Source organism: Ceratotherium simum, chromosome 32 (genome assembly GCF_057802395.1).
Source record: "Ceratotherium simum simum isolate JZ-2026a chromosome 32, ASM5780239v1, whole genome shotgun sequence".
Lineage (NCBI taxonomy): Eukaryota > Metazoa > Chordata > Mammalia > Perissodactyla > Rhinocerotidae > Ceratotherium > Ceratotherium simum.
Genome location: NC_141931.1, coordinates 17,480,473 through 17,503,846, shown reverse-complemented (window position 1 = coordinate 17,503,846; position 23,374 = coordinate 17,480,473). Strand labels below are relative to the sequence as shown.

Genomic DNA, 23,374 nt, shown 5'->3' with positions numbered 1-23,374 from the left:
TTTCACATGAGGGGAATTGCTGGTGAAGAAGGGATCACTGTAATCAGAACACTGATAAGGACCAAAAATAAAAACAACAATAAAGAAGAGAATGAACTCTGACTGGGAAGGGCCATGCAGGCTTCTCAGGAGACCAGTTGAGTCTTACAGGATGAATAGGAGTTCTCCAGGCAAAGTGGAGGGATTGGGAATTTCAGACAGAGAAAATGGCACATCCAAAGCTTTCCAGTTCTAGAAAGAAGCTCAGCATGGGTAGAACAGTGTGCATTTGTAGGAGATGAAATTTTTTTTTTTTTTTTTTTTTTTGCAGCATGATCTTTTTTTTTTTTTTTTTGTGAGGAAGGTCAGCCCTGAGCTAAGATCCACGTCAATCCTCCTCTTTTTGCTGAGGAAGACCAGTTCTGAGCTAACAGCTATTGCTGATCCTCCTCCTTTTTTCCCCCAAAGCCCCAGTAGATAGTTGTATGTCACAGTTGTACATCCTTCTAGTTGCTGTATGTGGGACAGGCCTCAGCATGGCCGGAGAAGTGGTGCGTCGGTGTGCGCTCAGGATCCCAACCCGGGCAGCCAGTAGTGGAGCGCGCACACTTAACCACTTGCTAAGCCACAGGGCCGGCCCCAAGATGAAATTTTTTAAATGGATGGGAAGTCAGATCAAGAAAGACCTTGAAATGCCATTTTAATCAGCTTAGATTTTATTTTATTTTTATATAATGGAGAATTATGAGAGTATTTAAGGCAGAGGAGTAACATGGTCATGTTTGCATTGTACAAGCATCCCTGTGGAGCCAAGTCTCAGACCCAGTTAGTGAGGAGTTTGGAGTACAATTAAAGAGATGTGACCTGAGGAGGCCCTAGTTAAACCAGTGGGCAGGGAGAGCAGGAGATAGTGAGAGAGATATTCAGGAAACAGGATCTAGCAAAAAAAATATTGGGGCCATTAAGAGGGCTGGGAGTTGATGCTCAGGTTTCTTGCCTGAGAAATTGGGAAGATAGAGGTGTCAATAATTAAATAAAAGACAATAATCAGGGGAAGGATGTTTTGGAGAAAAGACAGTGAGTTCCAATTTGGATACACAGAGATCTGAGGAACATCCACCATCCCCTGCTGCCTCACAGCCTCACTCTGCAAGTGCTTTAATCATCAATGATGGGTGTATGGAAGATCCAGAGAAGGCCTAGACTATAGCCTTGCTACTCAAAAGTGTGGTCCATGGACCCAGCACAGGCCTCATGTAGGAGCTTGTCAGAAATGCAAAATCTCAGGTTCAACCTTGGACCTACTGAATTTGAATGTGCATTTTACAAAGATCCTCCCTCCCTGACCCGGAGGGTGAAGGCATCTTTGCTCAAGAAGAGAGGCGCATGGTCTCCACCACTGTATCTGTATTTCTATTTTTCTGTTTTTCATAGATTGATCTCATTTCCTTTCTATTTTCTACCTCTTTATCTTCTTCTGTTCTACTTTCTGAGAAATTCTTTGCACTTATCTTTTAAAATTTATATTGATTTTTTTAAAATTTTGCTATGTTATTTTTAATTTCAAAAACTTTTTCTTGTTCTTGTTTCATGGTTGTAACATCTTCTCCTATTACTCTAAAAATATTATAGTTGTGGGGCTGGCCCCGTGGCATAGTGGTTGGGTTCCGCACGCTCCATTTCAGCTGCCTGGGATCACGGGTTCGGATCCCAGGTGGGAATCTCCACCACTCGTCAGCCATGCTGAGGTGGCAACCCACATACAAAATAGAGGAAGACTGGCACAGACATTAGCTCAGGGCTAATCTTCCTCAAGCAAAAAAGGAGGAAGATTGGCAACAGATGTTAGCTTAGGACGAATCTTCCTTACCAAAAAAAAAAATTATGGTTGCTTTCTGAAGTTTTCTGTTTACTGCATAGTCTCTGATTTCTCTAAATTCTTTTTCTCTTCTTTGCTTGAGTTTTTCTGTTCCGTGTTGGAGGCTTTCTTCAAATATCTATTAATGCTTACATATTCCTTTAAATTTAAGAATAAGACACTGAAGAGTGGATGATAAGCTCTGTGTGCATGGATAGTGTTTGTAACTAGTAGGCTTTATCACAGGGTGATTGAATGGCAAGCTGGCAATTTCACTGGGGAACAATAAATGCCAATTTTTGAAGGTATTGTTACCCTGGGGACATTCACTTTCTTCAGAAAAAAATCCTCCGGTTTTCAACCTGGATGAGGAAAGTTGACTGGAAATTTTACTGCTAAGTGTGTAGACCTTATGTAGCCCCTTGTTTTCCATCTGTTCTCCAAATTCTTGGAGAGCACCTCAATGCTACATTAATAAAATTCCTATAACTGTTATTTTATAAGGTTCATTTTTCATTCCTACTAGATTCATCCAAATTCCATTGTGCTATAGTCTTAATAAGCATTTATTGCAAACATATGACATCCTCAACAATGAGGGAGCAAAGGTCATGACCTTCTCTGGTTTGCAATAAAGACATGTGTACAGATCTAGAGAACTGTAATAAAGCAACATTAGAAAGATGGGTGTGACAACATGGGACAAAATATATACCGATATTCTGTTAGGAAAACAGTATGTACCAGACTGAAAAGAGGTTCTAAACCCAGTCTGGGAAGACTATAGACAGAGTGGCTCTGTAAGTCCGGGAGAGTCATTTTGGAGAAAGGTGGTTGGGTAAATGCAGGGGCATGATTAAAGGCCTTAAGTGGCAGGTTGAAGAATTTTGATTTAATCTTTTTGATTAAATCAGGAGCTGCTCTTGTATCTTGAGTGAAATAATCTTTATGTGATATTTCAGGCACCCAGCTGAACCCATCTGGAGGGCTGGGTCAGTGTGGGAGTCACGAGAATGAGGAGAGAAGGTTGAAATGGAGAAGTGCTTTGTGCCAAGAAGGGCAAGATTCTCATACCCTATATTCTAGCTCCCGTCTCGTTTTATAGCTTCAGTCTGGCATTAGTGCTTTCTTGAGTACTTTTTCATTTTCATATCAGTTTAAAACAGAACACAGTGGAATTAACCTGTGTTTTTAATGTTAATGGAAACATTGGTGAATATAATGATCTCTTTTAACCTTTATGACACTTAACTCATTCTCCAGGGACAGAACATTGCTTAAAAAGTACATTTACATATGACGATTTTTTAATTTTCTAAAAAATTTCCGAGGAATACGATATTGCTCCAATTGTCTATTCATTCTCCATGAAAGATTACACAGAATAATTATGTAAATTGACGTAAGTTTAAAACTCTTCGTGTGCTCCTTTAATGGGAAATGCATTACCTCCCAGGAAATTACCAAATCCACTACAGCCATGAACTGATCTTTTTGAATGCAGTGTGGTCTTGACTCAGGGAGCATAATCCAGGCATTTGTTCTCCATGCTCATTACTACAATGACTGCAATTATCCTTGAGTAGAATGAAAAAGAATTATAAGTTAATCATTACCATTTGAATAATTCAGGTTTGGCAGAGATTTTCCTGGGAAGGTAGATTGTTCATTATTGAGAGTTTGGAGGACTTGTCTGCTTTCTTCAGACTTTTTTTAAAAAAGTACAACAATCCTTATATAAACAAAGAGAATATAAACAGAAATTTCATATCCAGAGTGAGAAATGTGATAGAGGAATAGGGCTTCAGATAAGGAGCATGGGGTGCTAATGGCACATACACACACACACACACACACACACTCACACACATACACAATTCTACATATTAACTCAAGCTCATGTCACATGTTCTAGAAAACATAAAATATGTCCTGGGAGGTCTTGCGTCATTGTGAGACAGGGACTGGGTAAGGATAGGGCACATTGCAGAGGAAACATAAATTCCTGGGATTAATGGCTCCAAAAGCCAGTGTGGAAATACAACACAGTTTTCTCTACCTCCAACAGCTCTGGACACCAGGATTTCAGCACTTCCGCTGGATTAATCCGAGCTTGATTTCCGTGAGGGTGTGAAGCAGTGAAGTGAAGGGTATCTTTGGCGAGGACCACTGGTTAACCCTCCTGCATCCCTTTCCAAGGTAACCTAAAAAGAACAAAATAAGAGGCCAGTCTGGTGGAGTAGTGGTTACGTTCGTGCACTCTACTTCAGTGGCCCAGGGCTCACAGGTTTGGATCCCCGGTGCAGACACATGCACCACTTATCAAGCTATGCTGTGGCAGTGTCCCACATATAAAGTACACGAAGATGGGCATGGATATAGCCCAGGGCCAATCTCCCTCAGCAAAAAGAGGAGGATTGGCAACAGATGTTAGCTCAGGGTTAATCTTCCTCACACACACAAAAGAACAAAATAAATTTTCTACTTGGTGACTCCTCAAGTTCTCTGAACAAAGCAATGAAGTAAAAGATTTAGACACCATTTAGACTATAATCAAAGGAAAATGCCAGATTACACCAACACTTCACTCTGAGTGACTGCAGAAGTGTAGGTGGTAAACAATTGCAACTTCTATTGGCTCTCATCTCTGGAAAGGGGGAAATGCATTTTGGTAACAATATTCTGTGTTTGATGAGAGGAAGAGAGCAAGTGAGATGAGCATGTTGCCACTGAGAGGGGAAAGAAAGAAGAGTTTAGGGGTACTTGGCATGGTGCAGAATTCTGCCTCTTGTACTTTTAATTGGAAAGATACAAATAGAAGCAGTACACAGAGGCACCTTTATCTGGAGAGTGGAGGCTTTGCTTCGTTGATGTGATTTACGATGGGAGGAGGGTTTTAACAAGGCTGAAGCCTTACAAAGGGCAATCACTCCCAGGAGATTCGTTAATTGAAGTGCCACAGAGATCTGTGGGAAGATAGAAGGTGTTGTCATCAAGGGCAGGAAGAAGGATGAGATGACCTCACCTCTCAGTCTTTTTCAGTGCCTGTTGTTCTAAGATCTATAAAAACCAAAGCCTTTGTCCCTTTGTATGTTTTTTTTTATAGGCTTGGGCTATATTTATTACAGAAGTACTGCTAAATCAGGCTTTGTCAACAATTCCTAGACTATGTTATAGGAGGCATAAACAATCCCCCAAGAGTTATACACAATTCTGGTATTAAATACTTTTCCTATAACATCTAATGTGCTTTACTTGTTTAGGTTGACTGATAGAATTATTCCAACAATTCCTCAAGTCACGAAAGACCATAATGATTCTGCTATAATACCCAGCATACTCATATTCAAGTCAGGTTAATTGGACAATTATTTATTGGGTACTCACTATTTGTCAACATCTGAGAGAGATGCTGAGGAGACAGAACTGGGTAAGATAGAGCCTCTGTCCTAGAGGGAAAAAGTCTGGGGAGGAGACTGTATGACATGTCATCGGAATGCAAATGAAGTAGTGACTTGAAAGCCAGTTTACAATGATCAGACTCTATGGCAGAGATTTGGAATAGAGTATTGGTTTTGAATGAAAGAATTTTTTTGTGTGTGAGGAAGATTAGCCCTGAGCTAACATCTGATGCCCATCCTCCTCTTTTTGCTGAGGAAGATTGGCTTTGTGCTAACCTCCGTGCCCATCTTCCTCTACTTTATATGGGATGCCGCCACAGCATGGCTTGACAAGCGGTGTGTTGGTGTGCGCCCGGGATCTGAACCTGTGAACCCTGGGCTGCCAAAGGAGAGCGTGCACACTTAACCGCTACGCCACCAGGCCAGCCCCTGAAAGAATATTTTTAATCATAAAAGTAATACAACTATGTTACATTCAGTTTGCAAAGTATAAACAAGAAAAATTAGGATTTAATTACTCTAACATGTCCTATCTATTATTTTAATCCAGTCTATTTTCAGATGAATAATTTCACATAGTTATAATCATAGAATATACATGCATAAAATTGTGTCTCTTCCTCTGCTCTTTGTTTTATTTCACATGAGCCTAATTCAGTGTTACTACCTGGCCTCCCTAACAAGGACTGTAAAAAGCTACACAAAGGGCCAGCCCGGGTCTAGTGGTTAAGTTTGGCACACTCTGATTCGGCAGCCTGGGGTTTGGATCCAGGGCTCAGATCTATGCCACTCGTCTATCAGTGGCCATGCTGTGGCAGCGGCTCACACACAAAATAGAGGAAGATTGGCAACAGATGTTAGCTCAGGACGAATCTTCCTCAGCAAAAAAATTTAAAAAGCTACATAAAGTTTTATAAACATATGCAGAGAGAGACACACAGAGACACAGAGAACGAGAGACGGAGACAGAGAGATACAATTCATATACCATAAAGTTCATCCTATTTAAGTGTACATTTAAATGTCTTTTAGTATATTCACAGAGTTATACCATAATCATCACTGTCTAATTCCAGAACATTTTCATCACCCCAAAAAGAAATCCTGTACTTCTCAATTCCCTTCTTTCCTCTTCCCCTGGAAACCATTAATCTACCTTGCCTATTCTGGACATTTAATATGAAATGAAATTATATAACATATGCTGTTTTGTGTCTGGTTTCTTTCACTTAGCATAACGTTTTCAAGGTTCAGCCACGTTGTGGCATGTATCAGTACTGCATTCCTTCTTATGGTTGAATCCATTATATGGATGTATATTTTTTTTTCCTCATTCACCAATTGAGGAACATAATAGTTGTTTCCACTTTTTGGCTATTATGAATAATGCTGCTATGAACATCTGTGTACAAGTTTGTGTGTGGACATATGTTTTCAATTCTCTTGGGTATATACCTAGGAGTAGAATTGTTGGGTCATATAGTAACTCAACTTTTTGAAGAACTGCCAAACTATTTTTCAAAGTGGCTGTATCATTACATAATGTTTTATTCATTGGTTGCACAATCACTTATTTCACTATTGTCTTACTGTAAGACATTTAATCTGCATCCAATTTTGCTATGTTTAATATCTTCATTCCTATAATCTTTTGTCCTTTTGCGTTATATCATTAAGGTAGATTCCCATTGTGAGTCTTTTTTTTTTTTAACCATTTTATTGATTTATTTTTTCCCCCAAAGCCCCAGTAGATAGTTGTATGTCATAGCTGCACATCCTTCCAGTTGCTGTATGTGGGATGCGGCCTCAGCATGGCCGGAGAAGTGGCACATTGGTGTGCGCCCGGGATCCCAACCCGGGCCGCCAGCAGCAGAGTGCGCGCACTTAACCGCTAAGCCATGGGGCCTGCCCAAGTGAGTCTTTTTTTTTTTTTTTTTTACCATCCTTTTATTTTCAACTTACCTACATCATTTAATTTGAAGTGAGTTTCTTGTAAATAGCATATAATTAAATCATGTGTTTTTATCCACTCTGTCAATCTCTGTATTTTAATTAGTGTATTTTGACCAATTATATTTAAGATAATTATTGATATGGTAGGGCTTGTGTGTCATTTAATCATTTGTTATCTATTTGTCTCTTCTGCTTCTCATCCCTGTGTTTCCCTTTTCTTGCCTTCCTGTAGGTTACTCGAACATTTTTTAGAATTCCATCTTGATTTATTGATAGTGGTTTTGAGAGCATTTCTTTGCATAGTTTTTGCAGTGGTTGCTCTGGGTATTACAATATACATACATAACTTATCACAGTCTACTGGTATCAGCATTTCACCATTTTAAGTGAAATGAAATCTCATTTCCATTTAGGTCTCTTTACCTTCCCCACATTTAAATATTATCCTGAGTATCAGTTGGTATTATAATATTTGTTTCAATCATCAAATGTGATTTGTAAAATTCATGAGGAGAAGCGTAGTTTACAGCATGTATACATATTTCTGCTTTTTCCTTCTTCCTTCTTCCTTCCTGATGCTCCATGATGCCTTCTTTTATCATTTCATTTCTGTTTGAAGAACTTCCATTAGCCATTCTTTCTGGGTAGATTTGCTAGCAACAAATACTTCGAGTTTTGCTTCATTTGAGAAGATCATTATTTGCCCTTCATTCCTGAAGGCTAGTTTGGGTGAATATAGAATTTGCAGTTAATAGTGCTTTTCTTTCAACACTCGAAAAATGTGCCACCTGCTTCTGGGCCTCATAGTTTCTGATGAGAAATCTGCTGTCATTCAAATTGTGTTCCTCTATAGTAATATGTCGCTTCTCTCTGGCTGCTTTTGATCTTTTCGTTTGTTTGTTTTTAGTTTTCACAGGTTTAATTATAATGTGTCTTGGCATGGATTTCCTTCAGTTTATACTGTTTGGGGTCCACTCACCTTCTTGAACCTGCACACTTATATCTTTTGCTAAATTTGAGATGTTTTCATTCATTGTTTCTTTGCATATTCTTTCTGCTTCATTCTTTTTTCTCCTCTACTTATGGGACTCCAAATACATGAATGTTGGCTCTTTTGTTATCGTCCCACAGGTCACTGAGGTTCATATTTTCCCCAGTCTTTCTTCTCTTTGTTATTCAGATTGGGTAAATTCTATTGATTAATTTTCAAGTTCACTGATTTTATCTTCTGTCATTTCCACTCTACTACTGGACCCCTCCAATGAGTTTTTTATTTTGGTTACTGTATTTTTCGGTTATATAATTGCCATTATTTCTTTTTTTAAAAAATGGGATATAATGCACATCCAATAGTGGTTCTTTTGTTAACTTTTTAAAAAAACTCTTTTTGTTAACTATTTCTTTGCTGATCCTCTATACTTTTTGTTTCAAGAGAATTTGTAATTACTTCTTGAGGCATTTTTATGATGGCTGCTTTAAAATCCTTGTCAGATAATTCCAACATCTGATTCATCTTGGTGCTGTCATCAGTTGACCGTCTTTTCTTATTCAAGTTGTGATTTTCTTGGTTCTTGGTATGGCAGGTGATTTTAGATTGTATCCTGGATATTTTGTCTATTATGTTAGGAGATGCTGGGTCTTATTTTAATCTTTTATTTTAGCAGGCAGTCACTCTGCTTATGTTTAGCATGTAAGTCCTGGCTTACTTTTTGGTCTATGATTCCAGTGGCAGTTTAATTTTCAGAGCCTCCTCACTGTTCTTTTGGTTGGCTTGGTTTATCTGGTGCTGCTGGGGCTCCCAATGGTCTTTGATGGTACTACTTTAGGGGGAAAATGTTTTCCCTAGGCCAGGTCATATGGTGCTTTGAGATTGAGGGAAGGGAACCTCTTGCCCATGGTGATGAAAAGGCTTCCTAGGTCAGGCACTTTAGTGGTGGCTTCCCCCTTGTCAGTGTCCTCTGGCTGCCCAGTGTCTCTCAGCAAGTGAGAGGAGCCTCAGGCCTGGCAGGGAAGTAGGGTGTTTCCCCTGGATGCTCGTCAGTGGGGATCCCTATACATTGCCCTTGTTTGTGGTATCAAACTCACCTGGTGTTATCAGCAGGACTCTAGTTCCCTCTAGGGTAGGAATAAGCCATCCTGGGCTCCCCTAGGTTGCTATTTTGGGGGTTGGGAAACACCAAGCCTGGGTCACCTTCTTCTTTTGGGTGGGAGGTTGTCAAACATCCTGCAACTATACTCCCCCTCCAGTCTTAGGTATACCTAGCTGATTTGATTTCCTCTTCCCACCTTTGAGTTCTCTTTCTGATTGATGCCTCATGCATTATTTATAATCTGACTTATCTAGAATTGATAATTGTACTTATCAGGGAGCAACATGGAGAAATAAGTCTGCCCTCAAGCCCAGATAAGAAGACAGACTACAACATTTAAAAAAAATTTCTATCTGTACAACTTCCCCAAAAGCCAAAAGCTCAAGCCCTATCCTAGAATTATTTTTTAAATCATGTGTTCCAACCTTGAGTCAATTTGGCTAGTCCTCTGTGTATGGAGGAAGCAGCAGTAACGCAAATTAAACGGTTCTCAGGAGAGTGACTTAAAGTCACTGTTCAAACTCCACAGTGTGATGGCCTTTATGTAGCTTCTATATCAATCCAGTATAGTGACTATATTCACTCGTTTAACAAATATTTATTGAGTGCTTACTACGTGCCAAGTACTATTCTAGTCACTGGCCAGGTAGTAGTGAAAAAAAATTAAAACCCCTGCCCGGGGGCCAGCCCCATGGCTTAGAGGTTAAGTGGCGGCCTGGGTTCTGAACCCTGGGCACGCACCAACACACCATTTGTCCGCCCATGCTGAGGCGGCGTCACATACAGCAACTAAGAAGGATGTGCAACTATGACATCCAACTATCTACTGGGGCTTTGGGGAGCAAAGGGGGAAAAAAAGGAGGAGGATTGGCAATAGATGTTAGCTCAGGGCCGGTCTTCCTCAGCAAAAAGGGGAGGACTGGCATGGGTGTTAGCTCAGGGCTGATCTTCCTCACAATAAATAAATAAATAAATAAATAGATAGATAAATAAATAAAAAATAAAAACCGCTGCCCTCCCAGAAGTTTACATTCTCTGACATATGGAATATTTTTAATTTAAAACCAATTCAAATCATAGCAACTATGCAGCTTACTGTTTCTTCATCCACAGGATGAGCTCTCAAATAGCAAACTCAACTTACACCAACTACACAAAGTGTATCACATTCCATTAGGTATTTTCATTCATTTTTGTGTGTGTGAAGTTTAACTACTTGTGTAAGAAACTAGCTAAATGAGCAAAATAACAACTATTTTAGCAAAAATGATATTCATGTTAGATTAAATTTAGAAGGCTGAAATCTGTTAAATGTCTACATATTTAGCCAGGCATACAAATCTGGTTGAAAATATGCATGGATGTTTTGAGATTTTAAAGTGACTTTTCTCCGTTTTCCTAAAATGACTCATAGCTCAGGGAAGGTCTTCTTGGGAAGGCCACTTTCTTAACAGAAATGGAAATAGAGTGAGAAAAAGGTGATGATGATCTTGGGTGATGGGGTTTGAACTTGGGAAACTGGGAGAGAAGCAGTACCATAAAGAGAAATATTAAAGTTAGTCATGAGTGGAATTGATTTTAATTTTTTTTTAAATTTTTTATTTATTTATTTTTCCCCCCAAAGCCCCAGTAGATAGCTGTACACCATAGCTGCACATCCTTCCAGTTGCTGTACGTGGGACACGACCTCAGCATGGCCGGAGAAGCCGTGTGTCGGTGTGTGCCCGGGATCCGAACCCGGGCCGCCAGCAGCGGAGCGCGTGCACCCAACCGCCAAGCCACGGGGCCGGCTCTGGAATTGATTTTAGAATGGAAGATGATTAATTTGTTTTCAAATATGCTAAATTTCATGTGACAGGAAGATATTCAAGTTAAAAATGTTCCAGTGTGAAAATTCCAGAATAAAGCTTAGGAAACATATCAGATCTGGAGTCATCTGGGTGTCACAGGCTAAAAGGTAGAAGTTGGAAGAGAGGGTGAGATCTCTGAGAAAAATGTCTTGGGCAGTGAAGGGTGGAGACTTGAGGACTGAATCTTCAGAACAGATAAGAGTTCGGCTCTAAACTTCTGCTCTCCTCTCTCTCTCCCTCTAGACTCTTTAGGTGATCTCATCTGATTACAGAGCCAACTTGGCTAAATAAACATGTTCCCTACTTACCCTCTTACAATTTAAATCTGCCCTGATAGGAACAGACACAAAGATATACACAAAATAAAATATAGAGCAAATACTTGAAGTAAACAATGAAACTATAGTTTGTACAAGCAAAGAAATGAGACCATCCTAGGTCTATAAAGAAGAGTTTTATGGGAAAATTAACTTCCTATCTTCTAGTTTTTGTGAAAATTTCTATCTATATTCATATTTGTAGGAAAAATAAGATTTTGGAAGCTTTAGGAATCAAGTATGGTGTACTTGAGGTAGAGTTATAAGTGTTGGATGTAGTTGAAAATAAAGACTCAGAACTCATGGTAAATATAAAACAAATTTATTTGAGAACTTGGAGAGTAAGAAACTAAAAAAGTTCCTTGCACATGCTCATATTTATTGAACAGATACGTTTAAAAAGAAATAAACTGACAAATCAAGACAAAAATAGTAACGTAGTTTGGGTCATGGTTGCGTAAGGTTTTGAAGACCATGAATATCTTAGTGTAAAATGTCCTTACAAGTCCTAAAGAGAGAAACAGAGAGGCTAGGAAAATGGATTTTTAAAAAACTGAAGTTCTAAAATTTTAGTAGCAAAGTGAAGGAATGACAGGAGAGGAAAAATGGTGCAGACAGGCTGACTGGTGTAAACTGAAGTTGAAGAACACTTCAACTGGTGTAGGATTCTTATTTCCTTTTAATAAAATATGCAAAGGGACATTCCCAAATGAAATATTATGGGCATAACTAGGCATCTTGGTGAGTATGATGAATGGAGAAAGAAGAGGCTGGGTTGGAGGTGGATCAAAAAAGATGCATGTTAAAAAGTTGATATCATAGTTGTATGCAACACACTTTGACATAGAAGTTAAGAGGAAGAGAATTCTAGCACAGCGATGTTCAAAGGCTGTCTTGAAAAATTATGTAATGAGTTCAACACAAGCTAGGAGAAAACTGCTGAGACCATATAATCCTCACTCAATTTCAAAGTTCAAGGCTATGAGTCAGTCAGTTTACAACTGGTGGTCTAAAACAGCCATAGTTCCAAGCCAAAGACCAAATTATGACACGTTAACCTTCTTTGCAAGAACATAACCAACTCAGGAAAACACACTTTAACTACTTTGTCTATATGGGCTTAAAATTAGATCCTTATTGTGTTATCTTGGCTTATTCGGGACACTCTTGATTCTAAATTTTGATTTTAAAGTTGTCAAGACAAAAAGAGCAACAGAGCCACTTGAGTTTGGATGCAGACACAACAGCTGGCCCACGGAAGCATCCTTCAGTATGTGCTCGAGTTGCTTCTTTATTCTGTACTGCTACAGTTAGAATTAAACCAGTTTTATTTGTCCTTAGCTTCATTACTCTATACTCAGTAGCCTCTAATTTAGTAACTTCTGACCCAAACTAGGTTACGATTGGAGCAAAAGACAGATGGTGATTTTTGTTAAGGAGTCCTACCCACTACCCTCAAATTTTTTTAAAAAAGTGCTGGGTAGTCCCTCAGCTTTCACACTGTCAATTACTGGTTTTGTCTCTTTAAAGGCTCTGTCTTGTAAAGGGGAGTAAGTTGGCTGGTGGTCAGAGGTATTTTCTCACTTCTTAAGGCACAGGGTGGTGCCCACTGTGCAGGTCTGATTTAACAGCCAGAACACAATGTACAGGGTCCTTGGAAGAGGGCCAGCTGATCCCTCAGTAACAGGTGACTCATGCCCTCCCCTCTGTCACCTGGCTCTAACGCCTGCCACTGAGGATTAAAATTATTAGGCTCTGGCTCTTTCTTCTATCATGACTACCCAACTCCTCCTCAAAATCACTTTCGAATATGATTCATTTTGTTTGTATTATTTGATTATTTCTTATTCATTATTTTTGGGTCTGAAAAACTAGAAATATGAGGCAGGGTAATAACTTAAAATTATTTGGCAAGCCACTTAAAGAACACAAGTGATGCAAAAAAGAGAATGAAAAATAAGTTAACTATTAGAAATAGCAAAGATTTAATTACATATAGTTCTTTTTTCAAAGAAGCCATATTTTCCAAAATATTGAATAAATTTATCAGTTCAAATATCAGAAAACAGAATTTCCAGGGCAAATTTTATGCATATTTGTTACCCAATAATATATGGTGGGCAGTCAATAAAATGACATTTTCTAAATTAATTATGGATGTGTATATATGCTAATTAAATGACATTCTGGTAAATATGTCTTCATTAAGGTATGAGTTTTATGCTTGCTACTGTATATTTTCAACTATGAATTAAGGGCAAGAATTACCATCTGCCCGTGAATATACTTCAATAACTTAAAAAATTTCATGAAGCTATATTCTGTCTTCCAGTTTGTAAACAAATACCTCCACAGAGCTTCCATGTGTTTATAGTTGGTGCACTGTAACTCAACACTTATTTTGTGTAACATTGCTCCATGGGGCAGAGGACACTAAGTATAGCATAATCACAGTACAACTCTGAACCTTTTTATCGGTGAGAATCTTTCAGCAGTGCAGAGAACCTGATGACAGTCTGCCAAAGTAATTTCAGACTGTTGTATACTCAAATTTATGAGACTTGTAATAAGGTTTGTCTTTAAACACATACACAAAATGTAGATAGCGATAGTTGATACATATATGCATTGGCCTACAGCTTCCTTATTCCATATTTATCTATGAGATCTTCTGAAAAAATGGAGGTGGGGAATGATTTTTTTTTTTTATAATTGTGGTAAAATGTACATAACATAAAATTCGCCAGTTTAACAATTTTTAAGTATACATTCAGTGGCATTAGGCACATTCACATTGTTGTGCGACCATCACCAGAACTTTTTCACCACCCTAAACAGAAACTCCATACCTATTAAACACTAACTCCCATTCCCCTGGTCCCCCTAGCCCTGGTAACCACTAGACTACTTTCTGTATCTATGAACTTGATTCTTTTACATACCACATATTAAGTGGAATTATACAAAATTTGTCCTTTTGTGTTTGCCTTATTTCACTGAGCATAATGTCTTCAAGGTTCATCCATCTTGTAGCGTGTGTCAGAATTCCCTTCCTTTTTATTTTGCTGAGGAATATCCCCCCTGAGCTAACATCTGTTGCCCATCTTCCCCTTTTTGTACGTAAGCTGTCACCATAGCATGGTCACTGACAGACAAGTGATGTAGGTCTGCGCCCAGGAACTGAACCTGGGGCACCAAAGCAGAGCACGCCAAACTTAACCACTAGGCCACTGGGGCTGGCCCAGAATTTCCTTCCTTTTTATGGCCGAATAATATTCCACTGTACTATACACCATATTTTGTTTAACCATTCATCCACTGATGGACACTTTGGTTGTTTCCAGTTTTTGGCTATTGTAAATAATTTTTATATGAACATGTACAAATGTTCATATGTACAAACAGCTGTTTGAGTCCCTACTTTTAACTCTTTTGGGTATATACCCAGAAGTGGAATTGCTGGATCATATGGTAATTCTATGTTTAATTCTTTTTTTAAGGAATCATCATCCATTTTCTACAGTGGCTGCACCATTTTACATTCCCACCAGTAACGCACAGCGTTCCAATTTCTCCACATTGGAATGATTGTTTTTTAAGACTAAAAATATGAATTAAAATTTTATGATACAATTTCTGGTCTTGTTTCTTTTCATTGCTCTCTAGTTGTCATTTGCTTTTATCACTGAAATCAAAACCACAGGATATGATGCAAGCCTTAGTCTGATTAGAAACTCTAATTCTAAGAAGTCTACTGAGAGGGAGAGACAGAGAAAGTTAAAAGCTATAAAAGTTAATTCACAGAACAGTCATATGGAGTGGGGTCAGAGGGCAGAGTTTTCTCCTTAAAATCTTAATGCCATGCTACATTCCTTAGAATGTGATGGCGAATTCAACTTAGAAGAAGCTTAGAAGGAAGACAGAAGCAAGCTCTGATGACTGCAAACTACAGGGAAGTATGTACAAACGAAAGACAATGAGCTCTGCCTTCAGATGGAGGCAGAATCAAAGACAACTAGATAGTGGGCACCTATATTCTCTGTGGCTTCCTGACGAAGACATAATCAAGAATTTAGGATTATGTTTTCTGACACTTTCTTCAGACTGTTATATAAAGTTAATGACAACAATAATTTGGTTTAAAATATATGCATTTGTTTAGATAAAATAAAGGAACGTTTAAAGGACTGGAAGTAAAACATTCAATATTTGAAACAGGCTAGAAATAGAATCATCATTTTAGAAATAGAAATAATCATCTAACAAAAAAGTAAAACGATAGGATTCATAAAGCAACTTCTTTAATTAACATATAAAAATGTACAATTTCTCAGGTTCATTAAGTCATGCCTGTAATGATACTTTATAAAATCTTCATGTAGACATTAAAATTCTAATGTTTCTAAATTTGTCTATACCATAATATTAGAAAGAGAATATTTTACATATATATTTAATAATTTCATATGAAAATATATTCTCCTAAAGCATAACAATAATTTTCACTTTACACAACACAGTAATACACATTTAAGGAAACAAATTGGCATTTTTGTGATAAATCCAAATTGCTTATTAAAGAGAGTACAAGACAATTTAGTTGAATTTCATCAAAATTAATTCAAGATAGAGTTTCAGAAGTACTATATGGATAAGAAGGAATACTGTGACCATTTTTCAGAGTTATCTTTAAATTATTCACAGAGGATTTTGATTAGGTTAGCTACTACTTGCACGTTGAGACTATTTCCCAGTAGACGATAACGCTGTTTCACTGTTATCTTCTCAGGAAATCCTAGAAAAGAGAGAAAACAATTTATAATATAATAATTTGTAATAATAACTTCCAGAGATAAAAGGATATGTCTTTTAGAGAGAGCACAGTGGTCATTTACATAAATAAGTCTCTAAGGTCTCCATGAAGTTCAATTAACAAATGAGAATTTGGAGTCAAAAATACTATATAACATTACATTGCCTACACAATATCATATTATCATATCACGTTACATATCATATTATGCTCAGTGCACACACATGTACACACACAACATCCAGAGAACTCATAGAAATCTGTGTATTACCGCACTTGAGGAAAAGCAGTGGCTACCATTATTTCACAGTTGTTTTATTTAATAATAGCTTTATGGAGATATAATTACATATTATAAAATTCACTCTTTTAAAGTGAACAATTCAGTGTTTTTTAGTATAGTCACAGAGTTTTGCATATATTTCCACTATTTAATTCCAGAACATTTTCATCACCTCAAAAAGAAAGCCAGCTAACATTATTCACCATCCAACGGTGAAAAGCTGAAAGCTCCTCCTCTAAGAACAGGAACAAGACAACAACGCCCACTCTCGCCACTTTTATTCAACGTAGTATTGAAAGTCCCAGCCAGAGCAATTAGGCAAGAAAAAGAAATAAAAGGCATCCAAATTGGAAAGGAAGAAGTAAAACTATTACTATTTGCAGGTGATATGATATTATATATAGAAAACCCTAAAGATTCTACCAAAAAACTGTTAGAACTAACAGACGAATTCAGTAAAGTTGCAGGATACAAAATCAATATGCAAAAATCTGTTGTGTTTCTATACACTAACAATGAACTATCAGAAAGAGAAATTAAGAAAACAGTCACATTTACAATTGCCTCAAAAAGAATAAAATACCTAGGAATAAATTTAACCAACGAGGTAAAAGATCTGTACACTGAAAACTATAAGAAACTGATGAAAGAAACTGAAGAAGATAAAAACAAGTGGAAAGATAGTCCATGCTCATGGATTGCAAGAATCAATACTATTAAAATGTCCATACTATCCAAAGTAATCTACAGAATCAATGCAATACCTATCAAAATTACAATGACATTTTTCACAAAAATAGAACACATGACCCTAAAATTTATATAGAACCACAAAAGACCCTGAATAGTGAAGCAATCTTGACAAAGAATAACAAAGCTGGAGGCATCATGCTCCTGGATTTCAAACTATATTACAAAACTACAGTAATCAAAACAGTATAGTATTGGCATAAAAACAGAATCATAGATCAATGGAACAGAATACAGCCCAGAAATAAATCCACGCATATATAGTCAATTAATCTATGACAAAGTGGAACAGAATACAGCCCAGAAATAAATCCACGCATATATAGTCAATTAATCTATGACAAAGGAGCCAAGAATATACAGTGGGAAAAAGACAGTCTCTTCAATAAATGCTGCTGGGAAAACTGGACAGCCACATGCAAAAGAATGAAAATGGACACAAAAACTAACTCACAATGGATTAAAGACTTGAACTTAAGACCTGAAACCATAAAACTCCTTGAAGAAAATATAGGTGGTAAGCTCCTTGACATCAGTCTTGGCAATGATTTTTTGGATCTAACACTAAAAGCAAACACAACGAAAGCAAAAGTAAACAAGTAGAACTACATCAAAGTAAAAGGCTTCTGCACAGCAAAGGAAATCATCAACAAAATGAAAAGACTACCTACTGAATGGGAGAAAATATCTGCAAATCATATACCTGATAAAGGGTTAATATACAAAATACATAAAGAACTCACACAACTCAACAGTAAAAAAAGCAAACCACTTGATTAAAAAATGGGCAAAGAGGGGCCGGCCCGGTGGCGCAAGCGGTTAAGTGTGCACGCTCCGCTGAGGCGGCCCAGGGTTTGCCGGTTCGGATCCTGGGCGCGCACCAACGCACCGCTTGTCAAGTCATGCTGTGGCGGCGTCCCTTATAAAGTAGAGGAAGATGGGCATGGATGTTGGCCCGCGGCCAGTCTTCCTCAGCAAAAAAAGAGGAGGATTGGCCAATGTTGGCTCAGGGCCGATCTTCTTCACACACACACACAAAAGAGGCGGATTGGCATGGATGTTAGCTCAGGGCTGATCTTCTTCACAAAACAAAAAGAAAGGGCAAAGAATCTAAATAGCCATTTTTCCAAAGAAGACATAGAGATGGCCAACAGGTACATGGAAAGATGCTCAACATCACTAATTATTAGGGAAATGAAAGCAAAACCACAACAGATATCACCCCACACCTGTTAGAATGGCTGTTATCAAAAAGACAGGAAATAACAACTGCTGGCAAGGATGTGGAGAAAAGGGGACACTGTGCACTGTTGGTGAGAATATAAGTTGATTCAGTCACTTACAGAAAATAGTACACAGGTACCTCAAAAAATTAAAAACAGAACTAACATATAATCCAGCAATTCCACTTCTATTTATCTAATGAAAACAAAAACATTAATTTTAAAAGATATATGTACTCCCATGTTCATTGAAGTATTATTTACAATAGCCAAGATATGGAAACAACCTAAGTGCCCATCAATGGATGAATAAAGAAAATACAGTGTATATATATATATATATATATATATACACACACACACAATGGAATACTATTCGGCCATCAGAAAGAATGACATCTTGCCATTTGTGACAACGTGGATGAATCTTGAGGGCATTATGCTAAGTGAAGTCAGACAGAGAAAGACAAATACCATATGAACTCACTTATATGTGGAATCTAAAAAACAAAGCAAGCAAGCAAACAAACAAAAAAAACCAAGCTCATAGACACAGAGAACAGATTGGTGGTTGCCAGAGGACAGGTAGGGGTGGACGAAATGGGTGAAAGGGGGTCAAAAGGCACAAACTTCAAGCTATAAAATAAATAAGTCATGGGCTGTAATGTACAGCATGGTGACTATAGTTAATAATATTGCATTGCATACTTGAAAGTAGCTAAGAGAATAGATCTTAAAAGTCCTTGTCACAAGAAAAAAAATTGTTAACTAGTGACAGATGTTAACCAGACTTACTGTGGTGATCATTTCACAATGTATACAAACATGGAATCATTATGTTGTACACCTAAAACTAATACAATATTATATGTCAATTATGCCTCTATAAAACAAAACAAGCAAGCAAGGGTGCTGGTACCCATTAGTAGTCACTCCTCATTTCCCCTCCCTATGCCTCAACCGCTAATCTACTTTTTGTTTCTATACATTGGCCTATTCTGAACATTTCATTTGGATGGAACCATACAGTACACTGTCTTTTTTTCTGGCTTCTTTCACTTAGCATAATGTTTTCAAAGTTCACTCATGTTATAGTATGTACCAACACTTCATTCCTCTTCATGGCTGAATAAATACTCTATTGTATAGATATACCACATTTTATTTATCCATTTATTCATTGATAGATGTTTGGGTTGTTTCTACTTTTTGGTTATTATGAATAATGCTGTTATAAACATTATGTATAAGTTTTTGTCTGGATGTATGTTTTCGATTCTCTTGCATATATACCTAGGGGTGAAATTGCTGGGTCCTACAGTAACTCCATGTCTAACATTTGAGGAACTGCCAGACTATTTTCCAAAGCAGCTGTACCATTTTATATTCCCATCAGCAGTGTACAAGGAATCTGATTTCTCCATATCTTTGTCAATCCTGTTATTCATTGTGTTTTTGTGAAGTGGTATCTTATTGTGGTTTTGATTTACATGTAACTAATAACTAGTGATACTGAACATCTTTTCATGTGCTCTTGGGCCATTTGTCTGTATTCTTCAGAGAAATGTCTATTCAAATCCTTTGCCCATTTTTACATTGGATTCTTCTTTTTATTGTTGAGTTGTAAGAGCTCTTTATATATTATGGATACAAGTCCCTCACAGTTGTTTTTTATATTCTGCTTCCACAAATTGACTTTCTGCTGTTGAATTTCTATTCATTACATTCTGTTTCACAACAAAATGGCCCACAGATACTACATTTGCTGGAACAAAGCCTTGCAAATATCAACATAAAAGATTGTCCATACATAAGAGTGTACACTTTAATGTTAGTTACAATGTCAGAATTTCACATTCAGTATCTTTTGGCATAGCAATTAAATAAACAAAAAGCAAATTAGATAATAAAATGAAGGAAATAATTAAAGAGCATTAAAAATAGCAAGATTTCATATACTTGTGATGATCAGAAGGTAGAGTTGATAAAGCTGCTTCACCACACGTGACATCATACTTACTGCAATAAAACAACAGTGATTACCCTAATAAAACTCTATTTGCAATAGAGCATAATCATAAAATTGCTATTATAAATACAATAGGTCTCAGGCAAGCACATTAGTCATCTCAAAAATGATTTAGTTCAAAGTAGCCAGAGGTACAACTATATGTATAAACAGACTTTTAGAATATCCCAGGGATGATCTTTTGTAGATTACATCAGAGGGGAAGAAAGGTCTGAAAACAAACAAGTCAGATTTGTAAAAATTTTATATGTGTGTGCGTGTGTGTGTGTGTGTGAGTGCGCATGTGCGTGCATGTGTATTTTATACATAGGTATAGATATTAAAATCTAAACTAGCTTATGGAAAAAAAATCACATAATTTTTTAAGTTAAAAAGTGACTTTTTGGGGCTGGCCCGGTGGCGTAGCAGTTAAGTTTGCGTGTTCTGTGTCGGTGGCCTGGGGTTCACTGGTTTGGATCCTGGGCATGGACCTACTCACCGCTCATCAAGCCATGCTAAGGCGGCGTCCCACATAGAATACCTAGAAGGACCTACAACTAGGATATACAACTATGTACTGGGCCTTTGGGGAGGGAAAAAAAAGAAAAAGAGGAAGATTGTCAGCAGATGTTAGCTTCGGGCCAATCTTCCTCAAAAAAAAAAAGGGACTTTTTAAAAACTTAGGTACACTAAAAATAATAATCCTCAAAAACAAAGAAACATAGAATTAACAAGATCAAGATAGCAGCTTTCATTCAGTAAGTGTAGCTTAGTATCCTTCTCTTCCAAAGCCCGCTTTCTCACGAATGCATGCCACTAGTCACAAAGAGAACAGGACAAAATGCACAGAGGGATCAATGTAAATCCATCATCGCCAGTGGACCAGCAGCTCAAGCAAAGCCCATTTGGGACCCAGAGTCAATAATGCCGGAAGCACACATGAAGGGCAGTTGTCACCGTGCTGCTCAGTGGTGCCATCAGGGCACTATGCAAATATGCCACACATTCCAAAAGAAAGGCAAGCAACTAAAAGAGCCTTTCTTGCATGTATTATACAGACATTTTCAGAGCGCTTTGAAAAATACTATTTTACCCATCTAAAACTTTAAAATAATGAGAAAAAATATTCATGAAGTAAAGGCTATAAAAGCAAATAATGTCTAGCATTTAAAAAATAAAAGCTAACGCAATTGTATATGATGTGTCAGAGAGTGTGCAAACATTTCACATATGGTCACTCACTTAACTGTCACAACCACCCTATGAAGTTGTAATTGTCCCCATTTCGCATATGCGTAAACTAAGGCAGAGAGTGGTTGAGGTAGAGAGAGGATTCAAACTCAGCCAGTCCGACTTTGGGGTCCGTGCTGCGTTCCAGTATTACTAAAGGGACTACTACTCCTAGAAAAAATAAGCGCTCAAATAAAACTTAGGAATTAGTTGTTGTTAGAACCTCTTTTCTCTCTTTAGTACTATGGAAAGTACCTTTGATTGCTCATCCTAAAAAAGAAAAAAAAATAGTGATCAGGAAGGCAGACTGGGAATTAAATTGAGTCCAATTCTCAGCTCTATTTGTTTTATGATGTTCTCACTTACTTTGTGACATAAAGTAAGACATGGAAAGTCTGTGTTTTTCTTAAATAACACACCCCAGGATATTTGTGACTGAATGAGATCACTGAGAAAAAGGCCGAGAGTACAAAATAAACCTGGTTGCCATGACTACACTCGGAGAATCAACTACCAAGAGGGTAGTCAAATTATATTGACAGTTTGTTCCCAACATACAAAAGGATGTGTTCCAAAACTTCATCTGTAAATTTATTATTTAGAATTTAAAACATGATCTATTTAACCCATTATGTACTTCAAGAACAGTATTGCGTTAATATTACAACAACACTGGATTAGCAACGTTTGGCTTTTCTGCATTCAAACTCCCAGAGTTATCAAAAACACATTTCCTCCTTGTGCAGCCCTGGAAGCGTGTTAGGGAGGTCTGTGTTCCCCGCTTCCCACGAGCCAGGTACTGGGAACACACTCACGCCAGCCTAAGAAGCTGATGGCTCCCTTACACGGAGAGGATTTGTGCTAAGGAAGAGGGATCAGGGAGGGGCCCGGGCTGCTCTGTGAAGCAAAGGCAATGTGTCCAACCTCTTAACAGCAACGGTCCCTGGATTTCCTGGACTGCAAAGGAGTGAGGATTTTGTCTTTCTCACTCTACAACTGTATCTTCATTTTGTTCTTCAGGTCCCTAATCTTTGGTCAAGTCTGGCATCTGTGCTCCTGAGTCCCCTTTTCTTTCCGTGAGGAAAGCTCCTTCCTCCACCACCTCTCCACCTTCTCTTTTCCCCACTCACACCTCGTAGGGAAGGACAAAGGCACATAATTGGCAAGAATGTATCTTTGAGGAGAATACATACAAACACAACTGCCCACACCAAAAAATAAATCAATTCCTCAACCACCTTTTAATTTCTTGATAACACAAGACAATCCTAGGCATTCTCTCATAAGGTCTATCGTGGGGTTATTAGAACAGGCCCTCTGGAAGCAAGAAAAGAAGGTGGAGATGGAAACGCGGTTAACAAGCATCTGTGGGGAGAGGTGAGGAATTGCTGATTTGGCCCTTCTGCCCCCGAAAACCACTCAGGACCATTACTGGAGTAAAGGGAGATTGTGTCTGAAGGGGAGGGACTGAGGCAGGTCATGAAGGAAAGCAGAAAGAGGAGGGAAGGAAAATGTCAAAAATGGCACAGTCAAGAAAGGAAGACAGTTTCTTACATCCGTCTGTCTGGGCGAGGGTTGATTCATAAAGTACACACATGAGTCCCTGATGAATTCTGAGA

At 37.9% G+C, this 23,374-nt stretch overlaps 1 protein-coding gene across 5 annotated transcripts in view; it reads right to left on the bottom strand.

The window, feature by feature from the left end:
• Positions 1 to 11,748: 11,748 nt before the first annotated feature.
• Positions 11,749 to 23,374, bottom strand: part of TRDMT1 (tRNA aspartic acid methyltransferase 1) — a 60,596-nt gene continuing 48,970 nt past the window's right edge. For all 5 annotated transcript variants that reach the window (XM_087420783.1, XM_087420785.1, XM_004425332.3 and 2 more), the window contains one exon: positions 11,749 to 16,243. In XM_087420783.1, the coding sequence (XP_087276909.1) occupies positions 16,143 to 16,243 (101 nt within the window). In that variant the 3' untranslated portion in view covers positions 11,749 to 16,142. The remainder of the gene's footprint in view (positions 16,244 to 23,374) is intronic.